This window comes from Notamacropus eugenii, chromosome 5 (genome assembly GCF_028372415.1).
Source record: "Notamacropus eugenii isolate mMacEug1 chromosome 5, mMacEug1.pri_v2, whole genome shotgun sequence".
Lineage (NCBI taxonomy): Eukaryota > Metazoa > Chordata > Mammalia > Diprotodontia > Macropodidae > Notamacropus > Notamacropus eugenii.
The window spans coordinates 323,641,196-323,658,544 of NC_092876.1; the positions used below are offsets into that span (position 1 = coordinate 323,641,196).

Sequence of the window (17,349 nt, forward strand, 5' to 3'; positions counted from 1 at the left end):
AAAATGCAATGACTTGGGAATTAGGAAATTTGAGTTCTTATTCCTGCTTAGCCACCTGCTAATTATTATCTTGGACATGTCACTTTCTTCACCTTGCTGGGCCTGGGTATTCCTGTATATAAAATGATGGTGGTGGGCTGTTTTCTTATGCAATCCCTCTAAAATGTGGTGACCATGAATGCAAGTAGTTACACAAAAATAAGGGAAAATATGCTATGACATTTCTGAGGAACTCCATGAAAGGCATGGTTTTAGAGAAGCTAACCCAAGACCTGGCTTTTCTAAAGGCCACAGTCTCTCAGGTTAAAACATAATAATGTCTTCGTGCATCATGGAGTTCCCAATCCAAGCCCTAAGGGAGTCAGGGAAATATGCTGGGATTAGGTTTCCTTTGTTCCTTTGAATTATAAAATATCCCTGGGTAATGGGATAAGAGTACAATGTGTATTTACAGATATTTTAGCCCTGTGATGGAGACAATGAATCAGTGACATGGGACTTTCGTTGAGTTTCACATTAACAACCCACTACAACATTCAAAGCTGTTTTACTGAAAATACATCCCTTCAATTCAGTGCTTTAGAGAAGTCTCATAAACTACATTGTCTAAATCATTATAATTTTAATATTCTTATTACATACAACTCAAAGTCTTAACAGCAATGATTTTAAAGTATCAATCGATTATACAATCAGACCTCATGTGACTTTTCCCTCAACTGTCAAATACCAAGTAAGATGGCACTCACGTACATTTCTTGTCTGCTGAAGCAGACATCTCTAGTTAAAAAAGAAAGAAAGAAACAAAGAAAAGGCCTATGGGAACTGCCAAGAATCCAAGGGTTCATTATAAAGCTGGTTTGGCCTTCAATTTGACATGGAGTGTTAAGTTTCATCCGACACAGAAGTAGGTAATTAGGAGGAATATGATATGTAATCAGTCATCCAAAACATAAAATAGAACGCATATAACAAAAAATGGACTTTACGGGAATTATCATCACTACACCATGACAGGGGAAAAATCTCAAACTCTAAAACTAGTTTTTAAAAAAAATCCCACATCATAGAAAACAGGGAAAGATATATAGATATAAATTAGGAAATAACATAGGACTACAGATTTGTCTTACGCATGGCTGGCATTCAATAAATATTTCTTTATCGAATTAAGTAATGATCAGGTCACTGTATGGTGTTAATTGCCTGGTGTGTTCTGGGTTTATAGATTTTGATTGTTTTGTTCTTTGACATAATATCCCTGAGTTCCACAAACCGTAAGCTTTGGATGGGAATTAATGAGAACAAATGTGCCAGTCTACTTGTTCAAACAGAGTAGCTATCTTTCCACCAATAACTATACGTATGTCCAATTACCTTACATCCCTTCAACATAACTCTAGTTAATCATGACAATGCAATCATCCGCGTTCACATCTTTCAGAGAGAGATATCATCATTTGCAAAGTGCGACCTAAGATAATCTTGAGTTACTTTAGTATTACCAACATGACCCTCACCCTATTTCCCTGACACCTTAAGTACAGTTTTATTAACTAGGAGGTTTTACGTAAATTTCCATTAAAATCAGAAACAAAAAATACATGCAATCTACTTATGAGGCAATCCTACCATTAAAAATTCTGGAATGACTGTTCACTAACAATGTACATCTTATTCTTTCCCTGAGCCTCTGTTTCCCTCCTATTGCTTTCTCATCTTAAAATAAGTGTAGATTTGGAGAATAAAACATTTTGAGTTTTCAAGTACAGGAAAGAACATTTTATCAAATGGTCCATGAGAAAAGATTATATCATCCACAAGAATAACAACTCTCCTAAGAATTTTATCACAAAAATTAAAATGGGATTGAAGAGTACACATATTTCAACAATGTTAAAGGTTGTTGGCAAAAATAAACATTTTTGCTGAAAATCACATGAAATAAGAGTAAATCAGCTATCTGTTTACTGATCTATAGATCTATAACAAGAGACAGATTTACTTGCATGCGCTCAAGCAAACCTCTTTCCTAATTTCTATAATCATTTTCTCCTGTCATTAATTCTTCCCATTAGCCTCCCTCATTCTTCCCTCCTTATCTCAACTCTACAAAATGATCAAGAACTCAACACTCACACTAATAACCCTGAGTTTAATTTTAATTCTTTTTCCTTACTTTTACTGGCTACAAATGCCTTCAGTCTCTTCTACCTTTAGAACAACATTCTGTAGCAGCCCAACCAGATAAAACAAAAAAGCACTACTTCTAAAATGGTAACTTATTTGTTTTTCATAACAAGGGGAGAGAAGAGGGGATGGCTCAGATACACAATATAAAAATATACTCAATGGCAGTCTGAAGTTAGAATGCTTTCAACATGTTAAACAAAAGCTAAGAAGGTAAGTCATGTCTGTCATCTTCTAAATGTATGGGTAGTATAGACTTTCAAAAAAAAAAAAAAAACCAATCACTTCAGCCTCTAAACTGCTTTTACAACTCTTAATGGTTGAGAACTATGTCAAAGAACAGTAGGTTTACAGTCCTATTTACAAGAGTTTGTCCTGAATGGCAGCTCTTGACAAGAAACCTACCAGTTCCAATCTCCAGGATTCAATAAATCCATTCACAACAGAAGACAGGCCCACCAAGTAGAGCACCACTGGATAACTACAGAGCCAACTACAGAGGTACATGGAGTGTTACCACTGCCTTGAGTACTATTCTTTGGAGTGTGTAGTGCAAAAGGTCTGTATTGCTTTATCGTGCATAGTTTACCACCCTGCCATGCCAATAGCAACACCCAGATTGTTCCACAGTTAATTCTTAAGTTGAGCTAGCAGTTGGATGAATTGCATTTTTCTCTGCCAGAAATAATCATCTATTCAGGGGTCATTCTATGAGCAGCATACTTCTAATATGGATGACAAAGCTATCTCTTATGCTCTGCATTTAACACTGCAGTGATAATGTTCTTCAAAATGAATGAGCTCATATAAGTCCTTCTTGTACAACTAAGTTCCATAAAAGAGTTTGAAATGATCAAGTATCCTTTTAATTCATATTTCAAATGAACAGCACACTTACAATCCTACCTTGTGAAATTTATACTGACTAATTATAATTAAGATGTCACTACTTTAAAACTACTATTGTAACTGTCATTAAAAATCTTTATAGTAAAACAGGATATTATTATAGCACACAGAAAATAAATAAAGGTTTTGGAAGCTATAAATACAAAGATGTATTAGAAGACCCAGAACAAAGATCCCAAGGCCATGCCAGTGGCTGCCCCTGCCAGCATTCCCAGAGCCAGGTCTCCATCGTTGTCCCGATAACGCTCACGGATGATGACATGGTTGGCAGGCTGCTGTCCATAAGGTCCTAGAAAAGATGCACAACAGAATGTTACATATGTTGTCAGAAACAGCTGCTATGCTGCTTAGTTTGGCTTAACTATTTTCCTTTGTTGAAGGTAATAAGTTCAATGTGTGCCCATTTTGGAAGGAAGGGGCACAGAAATGACTAATGTAAAACAATAAAAAGTATCAGCAAAATCTAACTGTTAAAGAAAGAAAGCACAAAACAAGGGAGAACAGAGATATTTCCTATCTAATCCTTACCAAAATATTTTTTTCCTTACTGAAATACCAGGATATCATACTTCCTTTTTAACCAACAAAACAAAGCTGACTTACCTTCAAACAGATACAAGTTATTTTCTATTAGAATTTTTTACCTATTACCTATATTCCTATAGTCTAATCCATACAAGGAAAGCTGTCATTTTCCAGTGTAGAGTAAAAGTGCTGACAGCTCTTTTTTGGTGTTTTACTACCTCTACTACTATTTGCAACAGGCTTGATTCACTAGTTTCAAAATCCTAGGAAAACCGAACTGAGGCAAAGTTAAGTGAGAAGATCCAGGAAAAAAATTTATACAGTTAACAGCAATACTGTAAAGATAATCAACTGTGAAAAATTTAGGAACTCTGATCAGCACAATGGCCAATCACAATTCCACAGGACTCATGAAAAATATTCTATCCACCTCCAGACAGAGAGTTGATGGACTGACTCATCAGAGTGCAGACCAGAGCACACTTTTTCTTTTCTTTTGGAGAAGAGGGGGAACCTGGCAAATGCAGGAATTTGTTTTCTTTGATTATATCTATTTGTAATGGGTTTTGTTTTTCTTGCCTTCTCAATTGTTAGGGGACAGGGAGGAGGGAGCAGCAGAGTTCAGAACCGAAAATAAAACTGCATTTAAAAAAGGCTTGATAATACTTTTTAGTTCCAATACTTGACCTGCTCCACTTTCAAACTCATGCTAACTGAAATCCAAACTCATCAACTCAAGACAAATAAAATTTCTACTGTTATCCATCACCCCACCAAAAAAATAAATTGCAGAGGTTCAGAGATTCGGGACTGGAAGCAAACTCGGAGAATATCTAGTCTAATCTCATTTTTACTGCAAACTGAGGCCCAAAGAGGTTAACTGAGTTGGCCAAGATCACATTAGCAGTAAATAAATGTCAGAGCTAAGATAAAAACCCAGAACTTGACTACCAAATCCAGTATACTCCTCTGCAGTTTCACTGTGCCTTAATGTATCTGCCACACTAGAGCCTCTATTTCCTACTACAGCTGAAGTACAGATCCACCAGGATAACAAATGGATAGAGTAATAAATGAGAAATGAGTAGAACTGTGGAGAATCCAGTGATTCCATAGAAATTCCAAAGATGAAGGAGTAGTTAGAAAGTTAAATTAGATCAATGACAGTATAACAGAAGGAGAGAGGAGGGCAAACTCATTAAACTTTCAACCACTATTACCTAAGAATCATTCTTTAATAGAGCAGTTATGAACTTTAAAACAGAAACTTTCAAGCATGCAAATTACATTTTAAATTAAAACTAAATGTCTTCCTATAACTTGCTTTTGTTTTTAACAACTACATAGAAGTAATTTACTATATATCTAAGAGCAGAAAGTACATATTTTTCCTAAAAATCTTTTAAACAACCAAATATTATACTATCACTGTTCACACTATTAAATTATTATTGAAGCAAAAAGTGAAAAGATGGTAGTAGGAATGAAAAATCATTATCACAAATGACCTCTTTGCCTACAGCCTCTCTACTATCCAATTCATTCTACATACCACTGATTAATCTTCCTTTTTAAAAAACTTTCAATGACTTCTCATAACTAAAAAATAAAACCATGCTTATCCATGATCTGGCCTTGAATTCTCTTTCTAAACTCAGACACATTCTACTCACCATTTCTACAAAATGTTTATTAACATTCCCACCTCCATACTTTTGTTCATGCCTGGAGTAACTGCTCTTCCCACTCCTACCTAGCCAAATCTCACTGACTGCTAAAGGCATGAGCCACCATCTTGACCATTTCAGCCAGCAGCAATCTCTTCTCCCGGAATCTTACTGTACTTGTTAGTATCGTACATTAGCATTTACTCATATGCTGCCTTCTAAGATCTTTCATATAACTACTTTATACTGCTACTAAATGCTTGTATTTGTATATAATGTTGACTACAATGGAGGCAGGGTATTAGATATTAAATGACATGGGTTCTGGTGCCAGCTCTAATACTGTCTATGTGACCTTGGATGACTTGAAAATGGTTTGAAAATAATGGATTATGTTCATAAACTTCAGCTATACTTGACTCTTCCCACTCACTTATCTCCTACATTCAATCAGTTGCCAAGTGTCATTAATTCTATTTTCACAATACCTTTTACATCTAAAAGCTAAGACCAAGGGTTGGCAAACTACAGCCTAAGGGCCAAATCTGGACCATGACCCATCTTTGAATGGCCTGTTGGTGGAGTGGTTTATATTATTGTTAAATGATTGAAAAAAATCAAAACAATAATATTTTGTGTCATGTGAAGATTAATTATGTAATTAAAATTTCAACATCCACAAATACAATTTTATTAGAATACAGCCATGCTCAGATTTATGTACTGTCTATATATGCTTTCCCAGAGCTGCTTTGCCACAGCCACAGAGTTGACTAGCTATGACAGAGATCATATACAGCACTATCACAGCTTAATACTGCTGCTCGGTGCACTACAAATCACAGTGACACAATTATAACTCGACAGCTCTTTATGTGCCATGCATATTGCTGTGCTGAAACCTTTTTTTTTTTTTAGATCAGTGTATATCCATTGTGTTAAATGAGAAAATAAAAGTTATTTTATTTTATTTTATTTTGGGGGCTCAGAGTTGAGATAATTTTTTCTGAACGAGAACAGCTACCTTCAAACACTACTCTCAGACTCTGAATGGCTGTGAAAATTAGCTTTTACTGAATATTTTTTCATGTTTCTTAATGAACTCAACATAAAATTTACAAGGCAAAACAGTACTTATGTGCAAAATTTATGCTATCGTAAAGTCAATTCTGTGACAACCAACATTGTTTGAATCACAAGTAATATCAAGATGCTTTAAATACAAGTGAGATTTCCATTCCCACACAAATTTGTAAAAGGTAGACATATTTTCTGAACTCAAACTATAGTTACAGCAACAATTTTTGGACCTTGATGCAAGTGCAAAAGAAATTTTCATATTTCAAAATCCATCTCACTGTGCAAATGCATTTCTGTAAGTGCCTTCCAAGTGATGAAGATACTCAATTATAATCATATGCTCAGTATTTGGCAGTGTTACCTGTGTGAAATTTCAAATTTCAAAAATGAAATACATAAGATCACATTCTTGATCAGCATTAACACGAACATTTGCAATCAATTTCAATAAAGTACCCTCATTCTGAACCCAATTCAACAAAATATTATTCCTATTCCCAACCCCAAAGAATTCCATTTTTCTAACGGGTAGACTCATATTACAAAAAATTGTACTTAATTATTTCTATTACATTTTTAATTTCATCCGTAAAATATGAGGGAATGTTTTCTCTCTTGTTGTATCAATGCCTATACAACAGCTTCAATTTTGCCTCTCAGCCCACAAAACCTACCGTATTACTCTCTAGCCCTGTAGTTTGCCAAGCCCTGCTCTAGACTATTGTGATAACTTCTTAAATGGTCTTTCTGCTTCCAGGCTTTCTCCTCTTCAATCCATCCTTTACATGGCTGCCAAAATAATCTTCCTGGAGCATAAACCTGATCATATCACATCTTTGCTCAAAAACCTTCAGCAGTTCCCTATAAATTCCTCAACCTGGCATTTAATGCCTTCTAAAATTGGGCTTCAACCTACTTTTATTCACTTATTTTACATTATTCTCCTACAGGCATTCAACATTCCAGCAAAACTGACCTACTAGGTATTCCCTGAATTCAAAATTCCATCTCCCATCACCATGCCTTCCCACAGGCTGCCTTCAAGCATGCTATGCACTAGATCCTCAGTTCTACCTTTTAGAATTCTTAGTTTCCTATAAAAGCTTACGTAGGGGTGAGAGGGGAAGGGAGATATATTATATACTGTCAAACTCAACTGAGCTATTGGTGAGTTTTACTCAACTGTCTTTTCTTTGTCTCTTTTTAATTTTGCATCACAAGAGCTGGTAGTTTTTTGAGGAGGGAGGAAAAAAGGGAAATCTGGGAATGAAAATAATGCAAAGCAAAAGATAACAATTTTTTTCTTTAAAAAGAATTCTTCGTTTCCTTCAAGGGTCAGTTCTGATGCTAATTCGTAGGCAAAGTCTTTCCTGATCCTTCAATGTGTTGCTGCTCTCTTTCTCCTCAAATAACCTTGTATTTATCTGAGTATTGTGCATTCCAACAGAAGGTAAGCCTCTTGAGGGCACACATAATTGCATTTTTGTTTTGGTCTTGTGCCAAGTACAATGTCTTGCATATAATGGGAACTTATACATCATTGCTGAATGAAAGCAGCCCTCAGTTTCTCTAATACACAAAAGAAGCCTAGACTAGATGATTTTCAAGTTGTCTCCCCAATTAGTTTTTAATTACTTACAGACACTATGTATTAAATTTTTATATTCCCCACAGTCCCTAATTATATGCACACAGTAGGCATTAATAAAGAGCTGCATAATGGAAATGAATTAATCAGAAGAAATACTCCTATTGACACAGGGAAGATAAAAATAGTGAGTCTGTAGACAGCAGGCATACCACTCAACCCAGCTTGCAAGATAAATGGTATATTCTGCACAAAAGGATCGTTTGCTAATAAAGTAACAATACTCCCAGGTGGCTTGGAGATAGCCCTATATCATGAGCTACCTTTGCATTAGGAGTTGACAAACCAATGGCTAATTCCCTCCCTGTTCCCTCACTTCAAGCTGGCCAAGTAATTCCACCTACCTACACCTATCCCTTACATTAGGAACATTTTGGAACTGGATAGTAGTCTAATAAGAATCATGGGGAAAAATGCTCCTCAATAAAAAGAATGTGTGCTTTCCTGTTCATCCAAATTTTCAGCTCTTATAGTTATCCTGTGCCCTACCTATGACCTAGAACTTCTGATCATATGCCTTCCATGTCATTCAAAATTTGTAACCTCAGTTTTTGTCTACCTTATGCCTTATCCAATAGTTCACCTGAACCCTTGCTACTCATACATGATCTGATCAACTTTCCTACCTTGTTCTGATATGTGGCACCTAGTAACAACTTCACTCTAGACTCCTCTCTTATTTCAAGACCTTTGACTCTACCTTCACCACTGACTTCCATACCTTCACCAAATCCAATCCACCTCCCTGCCAATCTTTTATTCTGAATGCAACCTTACCAACTCTTTTGGTTGCAACCCTTTATCCTGGCACTTGTGACCAGCTACAACTTACAAGTTTCCAGCTGGAAAGCTCTCATTTCTTTTCACAGAGGTGGGGTGATAGAGAATGCTACACCAAAATCAAGGATTAACTTAAGTTCTTTGAAGATCTCTATTATAATAATGGCCAATAAAAATGTTCAGAAGCACAATAAAAAATGAATTTCAAAGGATAAATAGGGGAAAAATAAAAATAATCTAGTTTAAAGATTTCCTTTCCTTTAACATAAATTTTTTCATTCATTCATCTTAATTAATGCACTTCATTAATTATTATTTCTCCCCTTGGGAGTCACATTATATGAACTTAGGAGACTTTTCTGTTTCATATTCTTTACACCTATTCCACTATTTCAAAGCAATTAGAAAACATGAAGCTCTTATGCAGATGTCTGATTTGAAGATCACAGTTTGAGTAAAAAGACCAAAAAGTTAAATGATACCTTAAAATTAGGAAAAATAAACAAAAAAGTAATATTCAACTAATTAAAGAGACAATAACATTGCCATTAGTTACCTGGATATGGATACTGGTATGGTATCGCATAAGCCTGTCCATTAGCAGCATAGATAACTTGAGTTCCTGGAGGGTATGCACCATTATAATGACCATAGCCAAATACCTGTTTCAAGGGAATATTAGGCATATGATAAGATTTATTACATTTTTTTTAAAACTCAAGAAAATGTATTGAAAAATATATTCATGACTATGGTAAAAATGTATTTAATAGGAATGTATGCGTAGAAACTATATAAAATTGTGTGCCATCTCAGGGAGGAAGGGGGAAAAATATCAAAGTTACGTGAACAAAATGTTTAAGTTGGATGGTGATTATATGAATTACACAGATTCTTTTTCTTACAAAATTGCATATGGTACTTTGCCATGAATAAATCAAAGATTAGAAACAAAATTGCAAACTAAATTTTTTACCCTAAAATTTGTAAGGCAGACAGGAAGAACACTGGAATTGGTATAGAGAGATCAGGTGCTAGTGCTCGCTCTAACTAGTTCCATGACCTCAAACAAATCTTCAGTTTCTTCATCTATAAAGGGAGGGGTTTGGAATAGCTGACGTCTTAAGTCACATCGAATTCTTAAGTGAGTCAATAAACATTTATTAAGCACCTATTACGTCCATGCACTATGTTAGACTTCCTGGCAATTGAATGCCTAGACTTGAGGCCTAGCCACACACCCAGCTGAATAACCACACGGAAGCTACCACCTCTCTAAGTCTCAGGTTCTTTATCTATAAAAATGAGTCACAAAACTGGAAATAGTGAGCACAGACCAATGACTGATGTCACACACCAGAATGAAGTCCAGATGGGTGATGATCTAGGTATAAAGGCTGATACTATAAACAAGTCAGGGGAGCAAGGAATGGTTTATTTGTCAGATTTAAGGAGGATGGAGGAAATTTATGACCAAACTAGACAGAGAACATTATGAAATGTAAAATGATAACTCTGATTATATCAAATTGAAAAGTTTTTGCACAAAGTCAATGCAACCAAGATTAGGAGGGAATCAGAAAACTGGGAAAGAATTTTTACAACTAGTGTCTGTAATAAAGCCTCATTTCTAAAATATATAGAGAACTGAGTCAAATTTACAAGAATACAAGCCATTCTTGAATTGATAAATGATCAAAGGATATGAACAGGTAGTTTTCAGAGGAAGAAATTAAAGGTACCAACAGTCACATTAAAAAATGCTCTAAATCACTACTGATTAGAGAGATGCAAATCAAAACAACTCTGAGGTACCACATCACACCTATCACATTGGCTAACATGACAAAACAGGAAAATGATACATGCTGGAGAAGAGGTGGGAGAGTTGGAACACTAATTCATTGTTGGTGGAGCTGTGAGCTGATCCAACCATTCTGGAGAGCAACATGGAACTATGCCCAAAGGGCAATAAAAAATGCACATACCCTTTGACCCAGCAATATTGCTTGTAGGACTGTATCCCAAAGACATCATAAAAATGGGAAAAGGACCCACATGTACAAAAATATTTATAGCAGCTCTTTTTGTAGTGGCCAAAAACTGGAAACTGAGGGAATGCCCATCAATTGGGAAATGGCTGAACAAGTTGTGGTATATGAATGCAATGGAATACTACAGTGCTATAAGAAATGATGAACAGGTAGACTTCAGAAAAACCTGGAAAGACTTATATGACCTGAAGCTGAGTGAAGTGAGCACAGCCAGGAGAACATCATACTACAGTTAACAGACAGTGTTCAAGGACTGTTTTTGATAGACTTAGCCCTTCACAGCAATGCAAGGACATTTCTAAAGGACTCATGAGGCAAAATGCCATCCACAGCCAGGGAAAGAACTATGGAGTCAGAATGCAGAATGAAGCAGACTATTTTCTCCTTTGTTATGTTTGGTTTTTCTCATGGTTTCTCCCATTCATTTTAATTCTTCTTTGCAACATGACCAATGTGAAAATGTGTTTAACAAGAACCCGTATAAGATTGCATGCTACCTTGGGGAAGGAGGCGGAGAAAATTTGGAACTTATGGAAGTGATTGTTGAAAACTGAAAACAAATAAATTAATAAATTTGAAAAAAAATAAGTCACTATCATTTGCACCATTTACCTCACAGGGTTATTAGTGTGACATTAGTGCTTTGCAAACTACAATGCACTATATTAGCAACTATTATTCTCAGTAGTGCTATCTTTGCCTAACCTGTTACTAAATCAGCTTCTCATGGACCAATAAGCAGTATCAAGAAGACAATAACTATGTCTAAACTGCTAAATCAGAAGGCTAGGGGAAACCTCCTGCTAAAATGGCTATAGGTGCTGAAAACGGCAGTACAAGAGTTTTTATCTATATAAGCACTATAGGGTAAAATGATTTTTTAAGCCTATCTATACTATCTATAACATACTATACATTTACACACAGATATACATGATACCGAAGTTACTTGAATTTGTGAAGTGTCCAGTCCTTTTAAGATGTTTCCTTAAAAATTCCTATTTGTACACAAGACTGATTTCATATGGCCACTGCATGTACTCTATGTCCTAGCCCATCCAGCATCCTTGATATTGCCCGTACATAATTTTTCATCTTCAGGGTCTTTAGACAGACTGTCCTACAGACCTCTCGTGTCCTTTCTCCTAATCTATACTTCTTGGAATCTTTGGCTATCTTCAAGGCTCAGCTCAAGTGCTACCTTCTCCCAGAATCCATTCATGATTCCCCTAGTCATTAGTGCTCCCTGAAATTATTTTCTTTATTTTGTATATATTTTTGTATTTATTTAGCACAGTGCCTGGCACTTAGTAGGCAAAAATAAATGCTTGCTGAATTAAACTACACTATCAGCTCTATGATGGCAGTCATAGAGCCCTTCACAGAATACCAGGCCAAACCTTATAAAATCCATGATTTTATCCACCAGAGTGATCCTCACTGACAAATATTGTAACAAACAACTCCATACCTCAATAAACAGTTTCAAAAGTAAGTGTGGTCAAATGGAAGGAAAAAACCAGCTAGGCAGCCTTCCTGTACACAAAACAAGCACTTATATGCTCACTGAATACGAATGATTCAGTTATTCAAGTGGGAAAGCCTTGGGATGTACTCCAAAGTTCTCTGATGATGCTTTCAAGGTGAAAGAAGGACTGCAACAAGAGACTGAACTCCTTCCACTATTAGGGTCCTATTTATTCCCTCATACTTCCTTCCATACCTCAGGAGACGGAGTGGCATAAGCTGTGTAAGGAGGAGGAGACGAAGCTACAGCAGTCTCATCATACATGACTTCTGAGCCAACATAGGCCTACGTAAGAGGAGAAAAGGAAAGAAAAAGACCATTTCAGAGTATGAAAATATACTTTATAATCACAGACATATAAAATGAAAGTCACAAGCTCATTCATAAATGGGAAATGCAAATATGTGCACTGAAATAAGCAGAAGGGAAAAGCAAAAAGTATCAAACCTGTGATATGAAAGACACTCACTAGTAATGTCTACAAATCTTTATGGTATCACGTACAATAGCACAATATTCATATGGATAAAAACTAAAGCCAAAGACCTTCAAAAAAGTCTACCAAAAAATGAGAAGTTCATAAAGCTATTTAAAGCCTTTTATGAAGTCATACACATGTTTTTTGCTGTCAAAAGAGACAAGTCATTTGCCAGTGAAAAAAGCTGGAATCTGAAAAAGAAAACCTTAACACTCCTTAGCACTCTACTCCAGAAACTTTAAAGGGATAGAGACACTGTAATTTGTTGCAGCAATATATTTCTTTAAGTATGCTATGTTTAACTGCTTCCTAGTTTAAAAAAAAATACATGGACTTCTCCCCCTCTTAATTATATGCATACATATATACACACACATACATAGATACATATATGCATACATACACATACATACACACACACACACACACACACACACATGAACCACACAGTAGACTCCTGGCTCTCACTATAGAAATAAACAATGCTAATCAAATCCATAATGGGTTTAACACAAAAAAGGCATGAGCTGTCTTGCTTGCAAGCTTACAACAAGTAAGTCAGAAATATTTTTTTTAAATTTTCTTTCGTTCAGTTTTCACAATGTTCATTCCCATATGTGTACTTAAATTCTCTTTTCCTTTCACAGACAGAATCTCATATTTTGTTTTCTCTGACAAACCAAACGTTTAACACACTAAACAACTTAATTTTTAGGCAGTGACATTCAGGAATAATGACATAATTTATTAAAATATGAATACAAAAGAGGGATTTTGCTATACTAAACTGACCTCCTATAAAACTGGACACATCATATCAGTTTACATACTTCAAGGTCAATACCTTAATCCATTCCTTGTCGGCACATTTTGTATTTCAAACCAAATTAAAATGTAATCCAATGGATTACTTACCACACCTTGTAAAAATCTTAGAATGTCTTATAACCAATGCCTATCAGAGGGTGGCAAACTAGATCAAACTGCCTGGTTAGCCACAGTCTACTGAGCAGCACCAAGGGCCTCCCCCCAACTTGTAATTTACTTAATTACCATTCCCATTTCCCTCTGTCCCAACTCTTCCACCTTAGTCCAGTAAGGCCATGTAATTGGCCATGTATAAATAATGACAGTTTGTCCTGAAAGGCTGACATATACACCAAACCTAAAAACTTACTGTATTTGTCCTGGCATCCTGGAGTGCAAATTTCCATGCCCTGGGGAAAAAAACAGTAATTTTACAAAAGGGTAAGTCATCCTTCTTATTTTATTCAAAGGATTGCATAACAATTAAAACCTGTTACAGATATCCACTTTATAGATTTAACTACAGAGTTGGCAGCCCTTTGTACTTGAGGGACATTCAACAGAGAAACAGAAGGGAGAAGGGAGAATTATTGGGAAGGTAGAATAAGGGAGAGATTAGTTGTAGGAAAATTAACTCAAAGGACGTACAAAAGTATTTACAGACCTTTTCAAGGTAGCAAAGCATGGAAATCTGAGACAACAACAAAAAATAATGAAGGGGATTGTTTCAAAGAAACCTGGAAAGACTTCTAAGAACTGATGCAGACTAAACAATTGTACAAAGATAAGACACAGGAACTCTGATCTGCATAATAACAGCCCATGAGTTTAGCAGGATAAAGATGAAACTTGCTACCTACCTCCTCGTAGAAAAGCAAGACTTAGGAGTAAAGAATGATTGATAGATTGATACAGAGATAATTTGCACATGGCCAAAGTGGAAACCTGTTTTGACTATTCATGTTTGTAAAAGGAGTTTTGTTTTTCTTTCTCAATTTGAGGGGGTAGAGATAGAGAAGTGGAGGATGAGAAGGTAAGAGTTTTGCCAAGGGAAAAAAGTAAAATTTAATTTAAAGGATATAGGATGAGTGGAGTGCAAATTTAAGCTTGACATAAGGAAAATCTTTAGAAATATTCAAAAATGGAACGGACTTCTTTGGGTGGTAGTTACCCTGATCCTTGAAGGCCTATAATCAAAAGCTGAATAGGATGGCCACTTGTCAGGTAAGAAATATAGAGAGAATTCCTCTTCAGGTATGAGTTAGACTGGATAATCTCAAAATTCCCTTATATCTCTGGGATACTGGGAGTCTTTGAACGTGAGCCCAAACTCTCTAATAGTCAGTTAGCTTTACGTTTCATGGATATTCTTTATTTTCACCAGATATATTACAAACAGGCAGTGCAAAGCACAGGCTCTGCTGGCCATGCACCAAGTATCATTTTTAGAAGGAAGGTACATTTTTAAACAGACATAATCATTCTATTCAACCGTGTTGTTTTAGTACATATTCTAGCATCATGGCACTGAACTGTATAAATCACCTTCAAAGCCTGACAGCCAGACAGTTGTTCCATCAGTTTCTCAAAGCAACATGCAGATCAGAATGCGCCCTTAGAAATTCCATGTTTACACACAATAATTGAAATTTAAAATAAACTCAGAAAAGTCAATAAGCATTGTAGAGTTTTTGTGTGTTGAGAGTGAAAGGATGTGCAATAAGGATATTCTGACATAAAATGATGTACAGGATCTTGTGAAATTGTGCTACCAAGGGCAAGAGTATAATTTCAGATACAATATTAATAATATAACAACCTCAGATGTTGAATACCATAAATACATTCAATTGTACTGTAGTCATAACCAAGCTATAACAATGGAATAGATGAAAGCCACCTATTATCCCCCAATTTCATTTTATTCAATTTCAGTATTCCTATAATTACAACATATATATGTACATGTGTATGTATGAGTACACACACACACATTTAAGTTTCTCCTCTTTTTAGTCCCCCAGCCCATCTTCAGAGGGTGGTCAAAATGAACAGGGAAATGACCAGAATCAAGCAATAAGTATTTATTAAGCACCTACTGTGTACCAGGAACTACATCTATACAGACAAAATTGAAACAGTTTCTGCCTTCAAGGAGCTTGCATTCAATTAGGGAAAATAACATGGTCAAATAATTAAATATAAGATACAGTGAACCAGAAGAATTTCTATTTTATTTTGAAAAATACAGGATTCCATTGGGGATTTTAAGACCCAGTCAGAGCTGTGCTTCAGTAACAGCACATCAATAGCTGTGTGGAAGAGGGTGGATTAGAGCTCGGAAAGACCTGAGGCAAACAGGTCACTTCAAAGGCCTCAGCATTTGGCCAGTTCTGAAGGTATGAAGTAGGGCAGCGGCTATGTGTGAGAGAAGAACGGGACACATGAGAGATGTTATGAAAGCAGAACTGAAAAGACTGAAAAAGTGACTGAATATAAGGATGAAAGAAAGTGAAAAATCATGGAGAACTCTCAAAGTTGCAAATCTCAGGAACTAGAAGAACAGTACTGCCCTCAGCTGGAGGAAGGAAGATGAGAAGCAAAGGACTACATGATAGAAATGCTGATGCTCTTTTCTTTTCAAAAAGATCACGGGGTTTCCATTGGTTTTTTTTTTTTTTCTTAAAAAAAGAATTATGGAAATAACCAAAAAATAAGCAGAATTTAAGAACACATTTAACTCAGCCTGCTAACCAATTTGGATTCAAGATAAAATATTTTCACCAAACTGAAAAAGAAAGCATAAAGCAACTGTACAATTGCTAAGTGAAGTCATTCTCATTACAAAGCAATACTACCAAGGAAGCCCAGGAGAATCAGAAAATAGTTATTAGAAATGGAAAAGACCTATTGAAGTTTTCCTCATCCATCCTCCCAGAGTCATTTACTCTACAGCCTGAAGGGAAACTCTCCTCCCACTTTTCCCAACTCCACCTCCTCAACAACATAAAAGTTTAATTGGAAATCTCGTCAGAAAAGAGTCTTTCAAATCATACATACAAAAGAAAATACCACTTACAAGCAATCATCTTCACTTTCTGCACAAAGATTGATAGTTTTCCCATCTCGGCAAACAATTTGCAGTATGCGGTCTTTTGGTTTACCCTCAGGAGGCTGAAAATCTATGAGGAAAAATTAGATGAGGTTTAAAAGTGGGAGACTTCAAGTAACACAAAAAATATTATGTTACAAGACACCAGGTAACATATTAAAAACATCCTCTCAAATCAGAGAACAAGCCTGAATAAAATAAGTAGTGTGTTTTCTGAAAGATTTAAGGCAGAAATGAGATAAAAAAAAAAGTTCCTTTTTCAGTGTACACGAGCAAATAAGGCAACAGCTTCAACAGGACACCACCAAGAGGCACCACCAAGAGGCACCTATGTGCACCTCACCCCATACATAAATCAATAGAGATAATGCCCCATGCAAAAAATAAAAAAAACTTCAATGCCAAAGTTGCCAGCAAGTGTACGTTAAAAAGAAAAATGACATTGGAAGCAATCAGTGGTTAAAAATGTAGGTAAGCACTAAAATATAGGTAAAGTGAACAAGTCTTTTCTCTTTCCATAATCAAACACAAAAGTTACAATTCTATTTTCATTCAACTTCCTCCAGGGAAA

At 35.8% G+C, this 17,349-nt stretch overlaps 1 protein-coding gene across 1 annotated transcript in view; it reads right to left on the minus strand.

The window, feature by feature from the left end:
- Positions 1–602: 602 nt before the first annotated feature.
- The window catches only part of PLEKHB2 (pleckstrin homology domain containing B2), a 43,431-nt gene continuing 26,684 nt past the window's right edge, over positions 603–17,349 (minus strand). The window contains exons 4-8 of the mRNA XM_072613484.1: positions 16,746–16,848; positions 14,037–14,076; positions 12,577–12,666; positions 9,356–9,461; positions 603–3,388 (exon numbers count right to left, since the gene is read on the minus strand). Of these exons, the coding sequence (XP_072469585.1) occupies positions 3,252–3,388; positions 9,356–9,461; positions 12,577–12,666; positions 14,037–14,076; positions 16,746–16,848 (476 nt within the window). The 3' untranslated portion in view covers positions 603–3,251. The remainder of the gene's footprint in view (positions 3,389–9,355; positions 9,462–12,576; positions 12,667–14,036; positions 14,077–16,745; positions 16,849–17,349) is intronic.